Source organism: Engraulis encrasicolus, chromosome 1, assembly GCF_034702125.1.
Source record: "Engraulis encrasicolus isolate BLACKSEA-1 chromosome 1, IST_EnEncr_1.0, whole genome shotgun sequence".
Taxonomy (NCBI): Eukaryota; Metazoa; Chordata; class Actinopteri; order Clupeiformes; family Engraulidae; genus Engraulis; species Engraulis encrasicolus.
The window spans coordinates 45,418,673-45,436,864 of record NC_085857.1 but is presented as its reverse complement, the minus strand read 5'-3'; the positions used below and the strand labels follow the sequence as shown (position 1 = coordinate 45,436,864).

At 42.8% G+C, this 18,192-nt stretch overlaps 1 protein-coding gene across 1 annotated transcript in view; it reads right to left on the bottom strand.

Annotated features, from left to right (window-relative positions):
• LOC134452969 (stonustoxin subunit beta-like) overlaps positions 1–17,522 on the bottom strand; it is a 60,639-nt gene extending 43,117 nt beyond the window's left edge. Inside the window, exon 1 of the mRNA XM_063203676.1 lies at positions 17,179–17,522. Coding sequence (XP_063059746.1) covers positions 17,179–17,300 — 122 coding nt within the window. The 5' untranslated portion in view covers positions 17,301–17,522. The remainder of the gene's footprint in view (positions 1–17,178) is intronic.
• Positions 17,523–18,192: the final 670 nt, after the last annotated feature.

Genomic DNA, 18,192 nt, shown 5'->3' with positions numbered 1-18,192 from the left:
TAGAAATTACTTGCTGATATTTTATAGACTAATTTGAGAGGAAATGGAAATGTGTTACTCAATATAAATCAAGGGCAGCACAGGCCCTGCCATGGCCAACCGGTAGGGCACTCGTCTATCATGCGGCTCATCCGGGTTTGATTCCCAGCCCAGGTCCTTTGCCGACCCTCCCCGTCTCTCTCCCCATTTTCCCCTCCAAGGAATGCACCCCAACATTGGCGAGATTTGGGCCAAAGGGGGCGCTGCAGTTCCTTCTGTTGCCGTGGCGACTTTGGCAAGTTTACTGCTTGGCCCCGCATTGCTGCTTGCAGCTATATTTGTTATTATTTTTGTATATATATTTTTGGAAATATTTTTCTTTTTGAATACTTACCTTTTTGGACACCTGGACACTATTTTGTAAATATACACTGCTGGTGTGGAAAAATAAAAACACAAGTCGACGCAGTTTTTGCCTGTTGGAGCATTTTTTGGTGCCATTTCAAGACCCCTCGACACTCTACCTTTCACAATTGCTCTACTCTCACAAAGCCACCAACAGATGCAGGAGAAAGCCCAACTACTTGAAAAAAGCGCAGCAGGACTGGGGCTGAACATAAATGGAGGAAAACCAAAATAATGTGAGTAAATAACAAAAACGCGAGTCCAATAAACATCAGGGACCGCCCACTAGAAGAGGTCGACAATTTCACATACTTGGAGACTGTAATCGCAGTGGATGGTGGAACAGAGGAAGACGTGAAATCAAGAATAAGAAAAGAGAGGACAGCATTCAATATATTAAATAAGATCTGGAAAACTAAAAACATTTCACTCAACACCAAAGTCAGAATCTTCAACTCCAATGTCAAAACAGTGCTGCTATATCCCTACTAACAATTTTTAGTTCTACGAAGGTTCCTGGAACACAAGCCCTTGGTTCCAGTTTAGTTCTGGGTACGTCCCCAGAGAGTCATTTTTGGTTATTTTTCCATTCTCACTTGGTTGGCAGGAAAGTTTAATTTTCGTTCCTAGAATGTTATATGTGTAGTTCCCATTCCGTTCCCTTATTGTTCTCTCACCGTCACTTTATTCCTGTTCATGTCATGTTTGTTCCCTTGTCGTTCCCATATGGTTCCCTTAACCTTGTTGGTTGCATATTTGGTTCCTTAGACATGCTCCTGATGTTCCCCCAACCTTGTTTATTATTGTGAATGTGTTTTGGTCCTGCCCCACTATCTCTCACCATAGTTGAGGTACCCTGATCATGGTACTTAAGGACCTCCCATCCTCCACCATCACTGAAACACCCTGCGCCTGGCATCAGGTTGGCACACTGCTGTCTTAGAATGATGATTAAAGTTGCTGAAAACATGTATGATGTCTATATTTTATATATCAGTCTATGCTGTACTGTACCACAATGTGAGATAAATATCAGCTGAGCATGTATGAACACAATCTAGTGGGGATTAATACCAAATGTTTTCCTTAATGAAGTTTAAAGATAATCATACTATCTACATCAAGTGCACAATGGCACAAGCAATGTAACATGTGCTGTTACTGACTAGCTCACAAAGCAAGGCACAAGATGTAGTTAACAAATGCCATAAGCGCTATTAGCTTGCTTGCAAAGCAGTTAAACAAGCGCTATGCTGTGCCATGCTGACCAGCCAGCAGGCAGGCAGGCAGGCAAATAACTAAAGCACTCTGACAGCAGGTTTATATACAGGCTCAAGAGTACCATGTGACCAGATTGATTAGGAGTTTGTCAGGTGCAAGCAATTGAATCATGATATACCAGCCCTAAGTAATTAGGTTTGGCCAGGCGCTGATGGACAGATTGGTTGCGAAGGGCCTGCTTGTTACCGGCAAAGGTGTAACAAGTTCTCAAGTTATTTCTTTCACTCACCACATCTTTTGTGTGATGTTGTGTGCACAGCCAAACCTTAGATCAACCCAACCAAGTTGAGTTAAATGAATGAAATGGAATAAAAAAAATAGATTGTGTACATGATTAAATCTGGAGGAAATACTGTTACTAATATGTAGACGTATATGATTTAATCGGGTGGACAGTCATCATTGCTTATGCTCTGAACAACACAGTATAAACAAAGTTGGGGGAACATCAGGAGCACGTCTAGGGAACCAGACGTGACCAGACCTATAATGTAACCATCAAGGTTATGGGGAACCATATGGGAACGATGAGGGAACAAACATGAAATGCAATAAAGGTACGGTGAGATAACGGCGAGGGAATGGAATGGGAACCACACATATATCGTTCTGGGAACTTAAATTAAACTTTCCTGGCAACCCAGTGAGAACCAAAACAGAACCAAAAATTACGTATCTGAAACGTATCCAGAACCGAACCGGAACCAATGGCTGCTTGTTTTTTACTGTAACCAAAGGGAACGTTTCTAAGTGGTAAATTTTGGTTTGGTAATAACCCCAACCTTTAGAGAACCAAAAGTCAAACGTTCTCTTTACGTTCTGTGTTACTAGGGATGGATCAGAAACCTGGAGGACCACCAAACACATCACAAATAAACTGCAGACCTTCATAAACCACTGCCTAAGACGCATCCTGAGGATCTTCTGGCCCAACCGCATCAGCAACATCAGCCTGTGGGAATGCACCAAACCAGAAAAAATAGAGATACAGTTCATAAGGAGGAAGTGGACCTGGATTGGACATACCCTGAGGAAAAACAACAAAGCTATAACTAAACAGGCATTAACATGGAACCCATAAGGCAAGAGAAGCAGAGGGAGACCCAAAAACAGAAGAGAAGGAGCACAGAGCAGGATGTCAAGAAAAGGGGACTGTCGTGGAAGCAGCTGGAGAAAATGGCCCAAGACAGACGAGCGTGGAAACTCTTCATCAATGGCCTATGTTCCGAAAGGCCTAAGTAAGGCCTAAGTAAGTAAGTAAGTATGTATTGTTGGTGTAAAAGCGAGGAGGAAAGCTGTACCAGGGCTGTACATTAAGACCAATTGGTCGCATATTGAGCCTAAAATTTTGACTGTGCGAGAAAGAAAAATAAAACGGGCGCACCTGTACGAGTATGCATTCAACCCTTTCATTCGCATTTTGCTTCTGAGTTCGAGTGCATGATTGTGAGAGCTGCTCATTTTTTCCACAGCCTGTCTGATAGACAGCATCAAACTCCATTGGGAACGCACTTCAAAAAAGACGGTCAATGTTGCTTGAATTCCGTGTTGGCTAAGATTGAGCCATCTCTGCTCCCGTAGCTCAGAAGAAGAAAAAAAAACAGAATCGCTTCGCACAGATCCCTGGTGGCAACAGTTACAAAGCGCGCATGCCTCATCTCCCAGTCGGATGTTCTATGCCAACACTTCTTACAGCTTTTCGAAATGGACTGCTGTTTAAAACGTTCAAATGCGGGAGTTTGCATTGCTAACAGGAAACCTCTTGGATCCGATAGTGAAATAGCCACTCGGTTTGCTAACTCATGTGGTTTAATGAAATAGCCACTCGGTTTGCTAACTCATGTGGTTTAAAGGACGTCGTTGTTCGAGCTGTTTTGGCATTTCCCAAACCGCTGTCTTCGCAATGACTTCGCAAAAAAAATGCAATCGCAATCAAAGTAATCAAGTCAAAATATAGTTCGAGGAGCATTCACAAGTAGTGTGCAGTGAGCGCAAATTTAAAGTCTAGTTGGTCCAGTAGCCACCGGTGCTGTAGGCTATCAAAAAGAGCAGCCAACACAGTGAGATAATTTTGCTGCTCCCAGTTTCATTTCACACCGTTCCAACCCATGCGTTTGAGGAAACAAAAACTAGGCTATAATAAAGCCCGTTGGATTAACGTGTTGTAGGCTATGTTTAAGATTTAGTCAATCTAGTTCAGTAAGCATGTGATTTACATGCTTTTAATCACGAAGTTATAGCCTAATACTAATAATAATAACAATAATAATGATAATATGCCTAATAATAGTAGGCTAATAGTAATGGGAACTGTGATTTATGGCATATAGCAGTGGTTCCCAACACTTTTTGCACTGGGACCATTTTATCCTGAACTTTTGGGGACCACATTTTTTTCACAACCAAAACCATGACTGAGCAAACTTGCTGGCTATAAAAAAACAGTGGATATTTCTGACAGAATATCTATAGAATATCTCTGGTATAAGACTACAATAGCTATGGATTGTTAATTACCGGGTAGTGATATTTATTGGTATTTTTTATTTCACACCTAGACATTTCAGGGGAGCCCATTGGAATTCCAGGTGACCCCATACCCCAGTGTTGGAAATAAACACTGACATATAGCCTAGGCCATTGTGCATGAAGATGAAGAAACAAGCAATGAGCACAATAAGCACAGTATTTTACATACCCCCCCCCCCTCAATAACAAAAGTGTCACAACATTTTTAGAGTGCTCTTAAATTTGTATCTGTGCTCCTAAAGTTTTATCCGTGCTCCTAAATTTTTTCATTTAGGAGCACCTGTGCTCCTAGTGAAAAAGCTTAACGTACAGCCCTGAGTACGCCAGGGGCCGGTGGGCAGTGAGCTGGCCACTCACTGAGTGCCCTCCAGCTGGAAGGTGTTGTGGTTCTGGGCTGAAACACTCAGAGAAGGTTGGACACCACCTGATGACATCTGCTTCTGGCGTAAGGCTACGGCTACCTGTGAAGGTGGTTGAGGAAGGCACCTCGTGTGTATTTATTAATGTGTTTTCCTATGTTAGCCTGTTAATTCATACAATGAAGTTGAATGCTTGTGTCACAAGTCTTATTTCCGGAGGAAGTGCGACAGGCAGCAATGCCCAGCAGGTATTAACAGCTACCTGTACAATCCTCAAATTTGCCGCTAGACCCTTTTTCTGAAGGTTGTCCTGAGATTTTTTCCTAATCTATTAAGAATGTCATGAGTTGTCATTTTTGCTGTATCGTCCATCCCTAATTCAAATAAAACTTGCTGTTTAAATGTTGAAATTCTACCCACCTTGCCAACCCCCCCCCCCCCCCCCCCCCAAACACACACACACACACACACACACACACACACACACACACACACACACACACACACAGGTTTTATAAATATCAGACAGGCACTTTTGATGCGATGAGTGGCTTTAGATTATTTTATTACTGCTCCGAATGGAGCAGGAGGCATTGTTGAGGTCTACACCACTCTCCCTTTTCTCCTTTCACCAGGCCTACCTCTTCAGGTAGGATCGTTCCCCTTTACAGATGGTGTAACTTCAATCTGCTCATTACCGTGCCGTGCCGCGGCAGCGTACCGTGATCATTACACCCTGTGGCCATTCGGAATGCGGGGGGCAGTATAGCACCGCTTTTGCAGAGCAGCGTCCGCCTGTGTCTGTGGTCTGTTTGTGCTTCCGTCCTTGCCCGTCCCCCAGTTTTAGTAGTAGTAGAAATGCAGTCAGCAAATTGCATGTTTTATTTAGCATTGGGCATTTGATAGGGCATTTGATAATAACACAAGTGTGAGCCCTAAACAAGACCACAATGTGAATTTAAACTCGACTTTTTTTCTGTCTTGCATTCATCGTCTCCCAATCCGTCCCTAACTTATTTCGGCATTATTCAAGTCAGGAACGGGTAGGCTATCCTCAGGAGTTTGCATACCTACAATTTGAACCGGTAAAGACAATTAAAACCGACTCAATCAGACAGGAACACCATTGTTACCATAATTAAGTGTGTCCCGTAACGCCAGCATGAGAGAGATCGAATTTTAAATTTGGCGACGACATTGTGTTGCACGTTACATTGGGCATTTTATAATAACACACGCGTGAGCCCTAAACAAGACCGCCAGTCGACGGTGTTTTGTTTTTATTATTCTGCATTCATGCCAGGAACGGATTGTGAACACTTATGACTGCTTCTTTGGAGGCTGGATAACCTGTCACACCACGACGTGTCACAAAAGGCTGTGCACTGCCTTTTCTTTTTTAAAAACACAGCAGTCGTATTGTCACGGGGGTGACAAACTTGGACTAACTGTTATTCTCACTGATTGCAAATGTTTGCAGGTGCCAATGGGAAGAGGGAGAAAGGTGATTGGGTGTACGGGGTGGGTGTGGGCTTTTTGAATGCAGGTGGCAAGATGGCTAGGAGGATCCGGAGGAGGACGAGACGCACAGCTACCGCACGAGAGAAGGGTCGGAGAGACTACCGCGGCCGGGGGAAGCCTTGGGAAGGGGGTGAGCTGCACGCCGGTATCCGGATGGGGCCAGGAGAAGATGGGGCACGCGTTCGGTCCTTTGGACGACACAAGCAACAGACGACTACGAATGGCGCGGACGGCATATTGCCTGAACGAGGTTTGCGGACAGAGTCACGAAGAGGTTGCGTTGGAAAGCTGGTGGTGGAGGACGCTCACCACCGAAGTTAAGTGCCACGCCTGGTCACCATAGCCTTCACCTTGAAGCCTCCTCCCCGCTGTGTGCGCTGCCCCTGGCCCGCTCTGTCTGTCACTCACTCACTCTCTCACTCCCGGACCCAGCGAATGCACGATCGGAAAATACTTTTTGCGCAGCGAGGATGGCCACCCCTACACCATCGTTTTATGTGTGCTGTGTTGGTTGCTGTGCTGCTCACGTGTGCTCCTTTAAATAAGTAGCTTATAGTTGCTCGTGCTGTGTATTCCTATTTTATTCACAATTGGTGATGGGAGTTAGCATCCCCCTGTGCGTTATTCATACGAATTCAGAGACTGGAAGCCTGTTTACCCTTCTCCTATCTCCACCAGCTGATCCGCCTCCGCGTGCCCAGACGAGCCAGGTGGCCCCGCCCAACCTGTCGGAGGCTACGATGCGCACGGACCGAGTGAGAGGTTTGAGGTGCTGATCAGAGACATTGGACCATTAAGGACCCCGCGGACAGAACTGGTTACACATCCACACACACACACACACACACACACACATGCATACAGAACTATGTCTCCAAATAGAAAATAAATACTTGATTTAAATGACTTTGTTGTCTTGGTGTTTCCTGATGTGTACAATGCTCCTCGGGGTAGTTGGTATTAAGTGGGGGTGCCGCTGTCAAACGCGCACCCCCCACCTGTGACAGTATGATAAGTGTTTCCCAACCACTGTGCCGTGGCACACTAGTGCCGTGGGAAATTCTTTTTTTTTTTTTTTTGCTTAGGCCTAATTTTTTTGGCAAACGTATTCATTAATAGGCCTAATTAGGCCTACTTCTATTGTTAAGGCGGCTACAGAGTATAATTTGTTTTCATTATTTCATAATTTTTGTTGGTGGGGATATAGGCTATAAGCCTAGGCTATATAGGCTATTTTTAATTAGGCTATTTGAATGATTCAACCAACCGCCCGAATTTAATTAAAATATTTGGCTATAGGCTACTTTCGATTGTGTTAATTTGATTCGATTGTGTGTGCTCTTCTTAAAACCTTATGTTAATATGGCAACCAGCATAGGCCCTACACATTGTGAGGGACTAAACAAGTGCGTCCAATGCGAATATTCCCTCTTGTGTTGTTGGGGGGAGAGAGAGAGAGAGCTCTTTTGTGTGCGTGTGGGGGTTTAATCACCCCCTCCCCCACAGACAAACATTCATACCGTCACACAGTTGAAGACTGTAGTCAGTTGACATCTGCGCCCCTCCAACCGTCTGCCTGTGTCTGTTTGTGCTTCCGTGCTTGTCCATCCCCCAGTTTTAGTAGTAGTAGAAATAGGCCTGGGCAAAAAATCGATGTGATTTTAAAATCGAGTTTGAACGTCAAATCGATTTGTTTTTATGAGAAATCGCGTTATACGATTTTTTTTTTTTAATCATCTGTCAGTTTATGTACCCAAGCGCACAGCGCATTGCATTACGTTCGCCACTTGGCGAAGACGTAGGTCTAGCCAACATAGTGCATTCTCTGTGTCTCCTCCCCCATTACATGCACAAACAAACGTTGTGAGTGAAATGGTTTGACAGAAATATAGTGAAACGGGTGAGGAATACGGGCTCCTGTTCAAATAAGGTGACACTACCTCAAATCGTTTTGCCAATGATGAATTAAACAACCTACTACTTTGTAAATTGTGAATGACAGTGTTGTCGTAGCTGTAGGTCGTAGCAGCCGGACTACATGCATGTTTCAATATTTGAAACGAAAACATCTCGCGGAGAAAATGCTAAACAAACTACTCTACCCCTACCACAAGAGTGACGCAAGGTGGAAAGCAATCACGGATGCAATTAGCCTAGAACTGCCTACTACGATGCTTCCAATTTATTCGGCAGAGAAGAGAGGTTTTCAACATATGCTTAAAGTTTTGGATGCGCTGCTTCCTCGCCTGTATGATCTTAACCAACATATGTGAGTTGAAAGGAATCTCTCTCCCTCCCTCTCTCGCTCACACACACACACACACACACACACACACACACACCCAAGCAACCGGAGCACTCTCGCGCGCTCTCTCTCCCCCTCTCTCTAAAGCCCTACTCGGACGGGACTAGTTAGGAGACTTGTGGTAAAGTAACCGCGTCTGAACGCGCCATGTCAGTAAAGATAGCGGCGATATCGGTAAACTTCGCCGACAGTTTTACCACCTGTTGCAGTCTGGAGAAATTACCAGCTGTAAAACTAGTTCTGATCCTGTGCGAATGCGCTGATGTCTGATTAAATGCATGAAACGCGATATCTAATCTACTCAGGCTTGCAAACGTTACCGTCTTGAAGTAGCCTAAGCATTGTTTTAGGGTGTTGCTCCAAAATGTTTTCGCTGTGTTAACGCAGCAGTGTTCAGATGCATCGACATGTATTCAGACGCATTACTATGGGCTCTGATGGGAAAAAAGCAGGCAATTGCTACATTTGTTCATCTGGGACAAGAGCCTCCATACATACATCTGTACTATAATGCATCATTAATATATTGTGGGGATGGATGGCACGTGACGACAAATCTCAACAGTGCCTGAGGGTTTACCCCTCACATTTTTTGTTCTTTCTCTGAGATGTTTCAATGTAATCCCAATTGGTCATTTCTATTAGCAATGTTCTGAGACCAATTACATTAGGCTATTTTGGCCTGGAGTTCCCAAACTTTACTATGAGCCCTCCACATACAGGTAGATACAGCCAAGCCCCCCCCCCAAGCCCCCCCCCAAGCCCCCCACCCCCTCACATGGGACCTGCCACACTATTTTGTTCTGTGCACCCAGTCTCACACCTTGATAAAGTTTGTGTATTCCTACGACCATTCAGGCACTACAGAAAGCATAATACATAAATATTGTAAAGAAAAAAAATATTCCTTTGGGATTTAAGCCTATTTTTAGTTTATTTTGACTTCTTAGGTCATTCAATTAATTTTGCTATTTTCCCTGCCAATCTGCCACGGCCCTCCTGGCATCCTCTCACGCCCCTCCCAGGCGTCCCCAGGCCCCACTTTGAAAACCCCTGCTATAGGCTACCCCATGTCCATATAAACTGGTCCAGTCCGAGTAGACTTCACACACACCAGAGGCACCGCCACACAAACAGAGCCTACTTGTCAATCTCTCTGTCAATCTCTCTCTCTCTCTCTCTCTCTCTCTCTCTCTCACACACACACACACACACACACACACACCCACACCACGTTGGGGCCTAGAGAGCTCAACAAGTTTTTTTTTTTTTGGGGGGGGGTATTGAATCGAATCGTGAATCGTGAATCGAGTTTGGTATTGAAAAAATCTAGATTTTTTTTTCAGGGTGAATCGCCCAGCCCTAAGTAGAAATACAGTCAGCAAATTACATATTTTATTTAGCATTGGGCATTTGATAGGGCATTTGATAATAACACAAGTGTGAGCCCTAAACAAGACCACCATGTGAATTTAAACTCGACTTTTTTCTGTCTTTCATTCACCATCTCCCAATCCAGTTTGCATAGGCCTACCTACAATTTGAACCGGTAAAGACAATTAAAACCGAGTCAATCAGACAGGAACACCATTGTAATTAAGTGTGTCCCGTAACGCCAGCATGAGAGATCGAATTTTAAATTTGGCGACGACATTCTATTGCACGTAACATTGGGCATTTAATAATAACACACGCGTGAGCCCTAAACAAGTGTTTTGATTTTATTATTCTGCATTCATGTCAGGAACGGATATCCTCAGGATACAGACTATGCCTATTATTATTATTAGTGCTTGTGAACACTTGTGAACTATGACTCCTTCTTCGGAGGCTGGATAACCTGTCACACCACGAGCTCTTTTGTGTCCGTGTGGGGGTTTAATCACCCCCTCCCCCACAGACAAACATTCATAGCGTCACACAGTTGAAGACTGTAGTCAGTTGACATTTATGTAAGCGCCCCTCCAAGCCGTGTGAGTTTAACAGTTTGCGGCCAAGAGGTTTTTTCACGAGCGCGCGCACACACACACACACACACACACACACACACACACACACACACACACACACACACACACACGAGAGATGCAAGGCAGAGTATGGATATTGTTTCAAAAGTTTTAATATTTATTTGTTGTGAAGATCTATGATCGAAACGTTGCTCCTAATAAATTAAGTCTTTTGCAAACTTTCCCGCTCCTACATGTGACAGTTTTTTGATTTGGCACCTGCTGATGCTTTTTTGCTGGATGTGCGCACTTTCCACTACACAAATGCAATAAAAACATAGATCAATAAAAAGGTGTTCAAAAAATCAAACTATGCCTAAAAATAAATCCTTACAAAGTCTTTTAAGTGTCCAGGTGTAGGCCTAGCCTACCCTACTTCAATGTCCTTACTCCCGTGTCCATACAGTAAATCCCATGGTGCAAAAAGTGCAGTTGGCTAGTGACTCAACAAGGGTGGCAGCAACGCAGTCTGGTCTTGATTCAGAATTCACTCAGGACAAAGGCGGCATTCAAAAAAATCTAAGTAGGCTATGCCTAAAAATAAATCCTTACAAAGTATTTTAAGTGTCCAGTCACCTGTATAGGCCTACAGTCATCGACCAAATCATCGATCTAGGTGGTGAGCCCACTGATAGGTGAAGGGAAACAGCGCACTACTGCACAAACAACAGACCGAGTCGCAGGAGACACAGCGAAAGGGACGGAACGCAATTCTGGTTAAGCTGGGCAGAAAGGATGTTTTCTGCTGTCTTTATCTGCAGTGTAGCCTACATTAGGCAACTTGTAAAGGCTGCTGTATAGGCATTGTCTACTAAAACTCTGTAGGCCTACTTGTAAAATAAATTTTCACTCTTACTGAAAGTTTAGCCTACGTTTATTTGTTTATACACAGAATTAAAAATCAATACAATAAAAACAATATGAGGTAATAAAAGAGTATGACGTGTGTGGATCCGTTTTTTTTGTTCAACATTGTTCAACATTGTCATAAGATGGTGCGGAGAACCAAAGACCACAAATAGACGCTAACCAGACATGGATACCAAATTATTTCTATTTATTTATTATATTTTTAGGCTTAAACATATGTTAGCCTACTAAATATTGAAAGAAGGAAAAGAAAAGACAGACACGTCGAGGCTACTGGTCGTAGCACAGCAAATCGAACATGCGCTTTATGCACACATAGCAATAAAGTAGTAAAAGGAATTCAACTTCGGAGCGCAGTGGGTTTCGTGGGTCCGGGGGGATGGTGATGGCACGTTTGGTGTCTTTCCACCACCCCTGCACGGAGAGTGCATGGATGGAAAGCATATCCATAAAGCATCTGCATTCCTTCTGGAAGAATTAGGCTACAAAGAGCTGGTTACAATTTCAGTAGGCTATTATTTCCATAAAGGAATCGAATAATTGTCATAACAAATGTTGCGGTTTCAGTCAAATAGCTCATATTAAGTGGAGGACGAGTAATATTTCATAAGCATATTTTAGTTCATATATTATGTAATTCATTCTGCAAAAATTAGTATATTTTTCTCTCAAAAAATGACATTGGTTTCAATGAGGGCACTCTTGTTCTGGCAGGGACTCGCTTTTCGGCACGACAGTCACATTCAGGCTACCACAATAAGATGAGCACAAAAATGAGTAGGCTACGCGCCTTTCAATGGGCGGCTAAATATGCCTGTTGCATAGCGTAATTATTCACATATCACGTCAACTTCAAGTCACAAATTAGTAGTCCCTTGCAAATTAACGTCCTCTCCTAGCCTATATGAACACGCGGGTGTGTGTGTGAGTGAGTGAATGAGAGAGAGAGAGAGAGAGAGAGAGAGAGAGAGAGAGAGAGAGAGAGAGAGAGAGAGAGAATCCCTGGCTGCGCAGACATTGTTTAGTTTAAAAATGTTTTGGCATAGGCATACTTTTTGGGCATAATTTAATGGCATAGGCCTACACTACACTCAGTGCATTGATTAGTCATAGCAAACAGCAAAAAATGCAGGTGGGGATGTGACATCTGACACGTGACATCTGTTCTGTTGGTTATGGCTACTAGAGTTCCGCATGTGTGCGCCTGTACCCCGACAGTTGCTTACACTTAATTTGAGCACGAAAACAGCAATATCAATCGCTTGCTAATTTTTTGCCAATGTGACAACATTAAATTCATTACGGAAGTGTAGGTTAGGTTATCGCCCCAGCTGTTGGCGATGTAAGATAAATAGCCAACGCTTAAACGCTCAAACGCGGCGCTGTAGGTTACTGCGGTGAGGTTTAGGCCCCCTATTGCACTCTCCGTAATTTTTACCAAACGAAAAAAGTATCCACATCCAGAAAACAAGTTTGAAGTTGCAATATTAGACGTTTCAAATCTTGCGATGCGAGAATCGGTATTGGGGCTTGTGGCTACACTCAATTTAGGTCTACACATAGAGCTTGCACATTAATGGCAATTCATCCGATCATCATAAAAAAAAGAAAATTCATTAGGCTATTTATTCTTTTTATGACTCTTCCTACTTCCTGGAGGTGTTCTCACACAATTTAATTAGGCATGTCGTTATCTGCTGAATCGGTCCGTGCTGGTGAATATGAGCATATTAGCCTAATATGCCGTCAACATCGTCTAAAATATTCCATATGGTAATAAATGTTGCCAACACATTTGCGCTTCTTCACCACTCTGTGCTATGGTTATCTGATATGAACAAGAGAGAGAGAGAGAGTGAGAGAGAGAAAGAGAGTGTGTGTGTATGTGTATGTGTATGTCTATGTGTGCGCACCTGTGTGTGCGCGTGAGTGAATGTGTATTGAGAGAGAAAGAGAGAGAGAGAGATATCATATATATATATATATATATATTTAACCCTATACTGCACACATTATTATCCCATCATGGAAAAAAATCTTGCTGTGGTTTTTGTCACATAAAATGAACTTCTTAAGACATATTTGCAATTTTTTTCAAAAAAAAGTTTTTTGGGGGGGTACTTTTAGGTTTGTTGCCATATGGCAACATTGTGCAGTTACGGAAAGGATCCAGTGTACATTTTTACTCCAAGACCAAACAAGGGTCATACAACATTATGGATTATTTTATAGAAATTTAATTGTTTTTATCTCAGAAAAACATTGAACGTTTACCCACAAGTTCAAGGGAGTTATTTAACACATTTTTGCCATTGAGAGAAAAGGGGAATACTGTTTATTATATCCCCGAAAAACTGTATTTCAGTGGTATTACGTTGACCAACCACCAATGAATATATTAGGTATTAACACAATATCTGTGCATAGATTTGCACAAAAATGTGTATGGTAACTGTCTATAATATGTACATGAACTGATTTAATTTCGGAAGCCAACACTTTCAAGATGGCCGACATTCAAGATGGCCGATTTGCGGGCCAGGCATCTTTCAACATAACCAACAGTTTATTTGTCATAACTTTTGAATGGATGCTTGGATTTACACTAAACCTTGTGTGATAACACTCTATAATGAGTAAATAAGCCATGTAAAATTGTGAGGCTAGTGTTTTCAAGATATCTGACTTTCAAGATGGCTGACTTTGATGTTGGCAATCTTTCGAGACGGCCTACCTTTTGTTTACGCCACAACTTTTCAATGGGTGCTTGGATTTGCAGTAAATCTTGTGTGTTAATAATATAATTGGTTTATGAGCTGTTTGAAATTTGGAGATTATGCTTTTAAAATGGCTGACTTTCAAAATGGTTGACTTTGTACAATAATTTTTGATCGGGTTGACAGATTTGCACAAACGTTGTGTGTTAATTAGCCTATTTATAACAGACAAATGAAGTCAACACATTTTGGAGGCTTAAAATGGTCAAGATGACCGTAGCTTTATGCTCTAATCTGGGGTTTGGGGATTTTTGTGGTATACCTCTGGCAGTCTGGGGAGGCTGCATAGGCCTTGTTCGCTTTTCTGCATGTACTCAGAGTGAAAGCTCATAAAACAGTTCTGTACACCTATTATAACATTTTTAAATGATCATTACAGACTGCCATTTGCACTAATTATAAATATTATCAGTTATCAATCATTCAATCAATAAATAAATCAATTAATCAATCAATTAGAATTGGGTATTTGTATCAATACACTTTCCCTATTGACCGTCTTGTTCCATTACCGCACAATGTTGCCGTATGGCAACATACCTATTTTTCAACATAAAAAGGAAATAATTTTAGTTGAAAACAAAACAAATGGTGAAAACAGATCATGACTAACCACAGATCATCCCAATATTTTTTAAAATTTTGTAAATATTGCAAAAACTGTGAAATATCTTGGCCAATGGCAGAGCAATCTGTCAAGGAGACACACTCATGTACAGTGAGGGAAAGAGCGAGCCTGGGGCAGTGTGTGGTGTCATGTGATGCCAACAAACCACATAATTGGATAAAACAAGGCCACAGTTTCAATATGAAAACCAATCAGTGTCTATTATTTATATTTAAATACCAGAAAATGCCAAAAGAATGGTATGTTGCCATATGGCAACACCGTGCAGTATAGGGATATATACACAGGCGCGGCCAGTTCATTAAGGGCAGATGGGCAGTGCCCCCCCAAAGACTCTTCCTCTGAGAAAAGTAGATCCATTCAGAAATTGTAGATAAAATATGTATTGCAACCTCAATCACACTGGGAATCGTATTACATCAATGTTGTAGTTTGTGACGATTGCGAGTGGAATCGGGTTTTATTTTTGTTGAGAAGTCTAGTTTACACCTAGTGTGGCTGTTTAACGTTAGGGTCTATGGCCACTGGCCTGGGCAGATTTCTCAGCGCCTCAGCTAAGCCCGGCCCCCTCGCCCCGATCCCATTCTACAAAATTAGCACTGTAGCCTACTTAGCATAATATCATAACATAAGCGCGACTTTATGGACGCTATCAGGGCAGATGTATGATCTGCCCTGACCAATGACACGGTGGCCCTGCCTGCTTTGAAAAAAAGACACAGCAAACATATTACTCCGCTCATCTCTAACCTGTGGGATTTTATTAACTCCATTGCCGCAAATTTCCCTCACAAAATCGGTGGATTAAACGGATAACCATGTCGGATTTGACGAAGGATATGTGTTGGCTGGTGAAGGATTCACGTTTGGGGTAGGTACAGTTTGTATATTTGCTATTGCAAAGTCTAAGGTTTTATGACCGAAGTCTTTGCATAATGGGTAACTGTCTGTTATTTAATGAAATTTGAGGGCTTGCAATGTTGAGACAGCAAGCAAATGTGTAGCTTCGTAAAGTATGCTGCTGCTACTCCCACGACTAGCCGACTAGTTGACGACATTCTCTGAGAAGCTGCGTTGGGCTTAGTTTAAAACAAAGTGTGAGGGATTATAAGTCTTTGTGAAATAGGGAAACTGGAAGTTATTTAATGAAATATCTGAGCTTATTGAGCTTGGGATGTTGTTGACAGCTTCATTTATGCTCAGTATTGTCTGCTGTGTCCCCGAAAAAGCTAAAAAATACACTTGCACCCGGTCCTGCCTAGCATTGCAGAACAGGAGCGAGTCTGTTGATGAGCTCCCCTGTTAAGTTTTAACCATGGCTACTCGTTTCGAAAATAGTCACGTCCTTCCCCGGTATTGATGGCATTTGGTTCTGTGGTGCATTTAAACCGGCAGCAAGGGGACGACTGACTGAATTGAATAGTGTTGCAGGGCTTTGGTTGCATCAATGTAATGTACGAACGGCGAAGGCGAGATGCTGTGCTGTGCTAGCCTTTTCCTGGTTGCTGTTGCTGACCGGTTGCGTGGAGTGCATATGTGTCGTGTTGCTTGTCGCAAACTCCAACTCCGCGAGCAGACAAAGCATTTTTCTTGTAATGTCTTAACATGTGTATGCAGTCACTCTGCTTAAATGAGCAAGAGAACTAGCTGCGTGGAGAGAACTGTCAAAAACAGCTTTCTTCAGAACAGAAGTTGAACAGATAACGCATGCCTGATAAGTGCGGTGTATCACGGGAGGTGGAGTTTTACTAACACACCAAACACTATGGGAAAACGCTCTCCTGTCTTGCCTACACACGCAATGAAACTCGTAAATTATACCGTATTGATTTAATTATTATGGACTTGATCGCCAAAATTTCTGCCCTGCCTGTTTCCCCAGCCACCGGCCGCTACTGTATATACAGTTTTTTAAAATCCTTCTGGATTATGGGTTATTGGGTCATTGATCTCTCAATACAAACCTGAACATGCGCTACCAAGTACAGCAAGCGCTGTATAGCGAGCGCTCCCAAGTGCCACCCGGCGGTTGTTTGGGTACACTGCAGCTAGGCCCGGTACGTACCGAGGTGGATGACGTGGCATTACCTCGGTAAAGGGTGTGCATTGTAGGGGGACCGACTGTATAGGCAAAGTACCCACCCCCCAGGCTTAGCTGTGGCCCAGCCAGGGCCGATCTTTCACATACGCTAATCAGCCCCGTCATACCTCAGCTGAGTCAGCCAGCCTCAGAGTAGAATGTTCTAAACCACAAGTGGGGTGATATATATATATACTGTATATATATATATTCCTACATATAAATGTACATATAAGAATCTATATAAGAATCATATAAGAATAAACACATTAAACACACACACACACACACACACACACACACACACACACACACACACACACACACACACACACACACACACACACACACACACACACACACACACACACACACACACACACACACACACACACACACACCTATCTTATGATGGAAGAAACACCCAGCACTCACCTGAGTGTCTGTAGATTATTGTTTGGATCATTCAGTCTGTCTGTGAGCTCTCTGACACCCGAGTCTCCTGGGTGATTGTAGCTGAGATCTACTTCTTTCAGGTAGGAGGGGTTTGACTTCATTGCGGAGATCAGGAAAGAACAGCCCTTGTGTGAGATCTGACAACCAGACAGTCTGAAATAAGGGTTAGAAATGTCCTGAATACTTCAGAATAATAGATTTAAAGTAAAATAAAGCATCTGTGGAACTATATAATGACACGCCAATGTATGTATATTAATGCAGTAAAAAATAGACAGTAGTCATGTGTATGCTTGCATGTACTGTATGTAGCCTACGCCTTGGTTTGATCACATAGTAATCATTAGAGATGTACAGGATCCAAGATCCGGTTCCGGATCCGGCAGGATAATAGGGTTTTTCAGGCTTTCCAGATCCGGCAGGATCTTAAGCAGTGGATCCGGTATCTGGCAGTTACCTAAAAATCAGGATCTGGGGCATCTCTACTTTTTACGTAGCCTAGGCTTTTCAGTCAGTCTTTCACAACCCCAATCGCTGCATGGAGTGAAAGCCCTTTGGAAGTGGCCGTTGAAGGTAGTATGGCAGTAAGCCAATGAGTCTTAAAAATAGTTTGAGCCAACGTAATAAAAAGGGCCCACGTGTGCGAGTAGACTATATGTTTCAACCCTTTTGTAGGATCCGGTAGGATCCCCCGCCCCCCCCCCCCCCCCCCCCCCCCCCCCCCCACCCCCGTCATTATTTGAACGATAACATTACTTTGATGTTATTGGGGAAAAAAAAACACTTATAATTGCAATAATTACTAATGACTAAAAATAATTGCAGTAAAAATTATGAACTAGATGTTGGTATCTCCTTGGTGTGTCAGTCAACACACAGGACAAAATGATTATGCAAACCGAGTTTTTAATGGTGATGTCTGGCAATATAGCAAGTTACACCAAAGCATATTGTACCATGTTCTAAATTAAGTGGAATCTCCTTGAATATGTG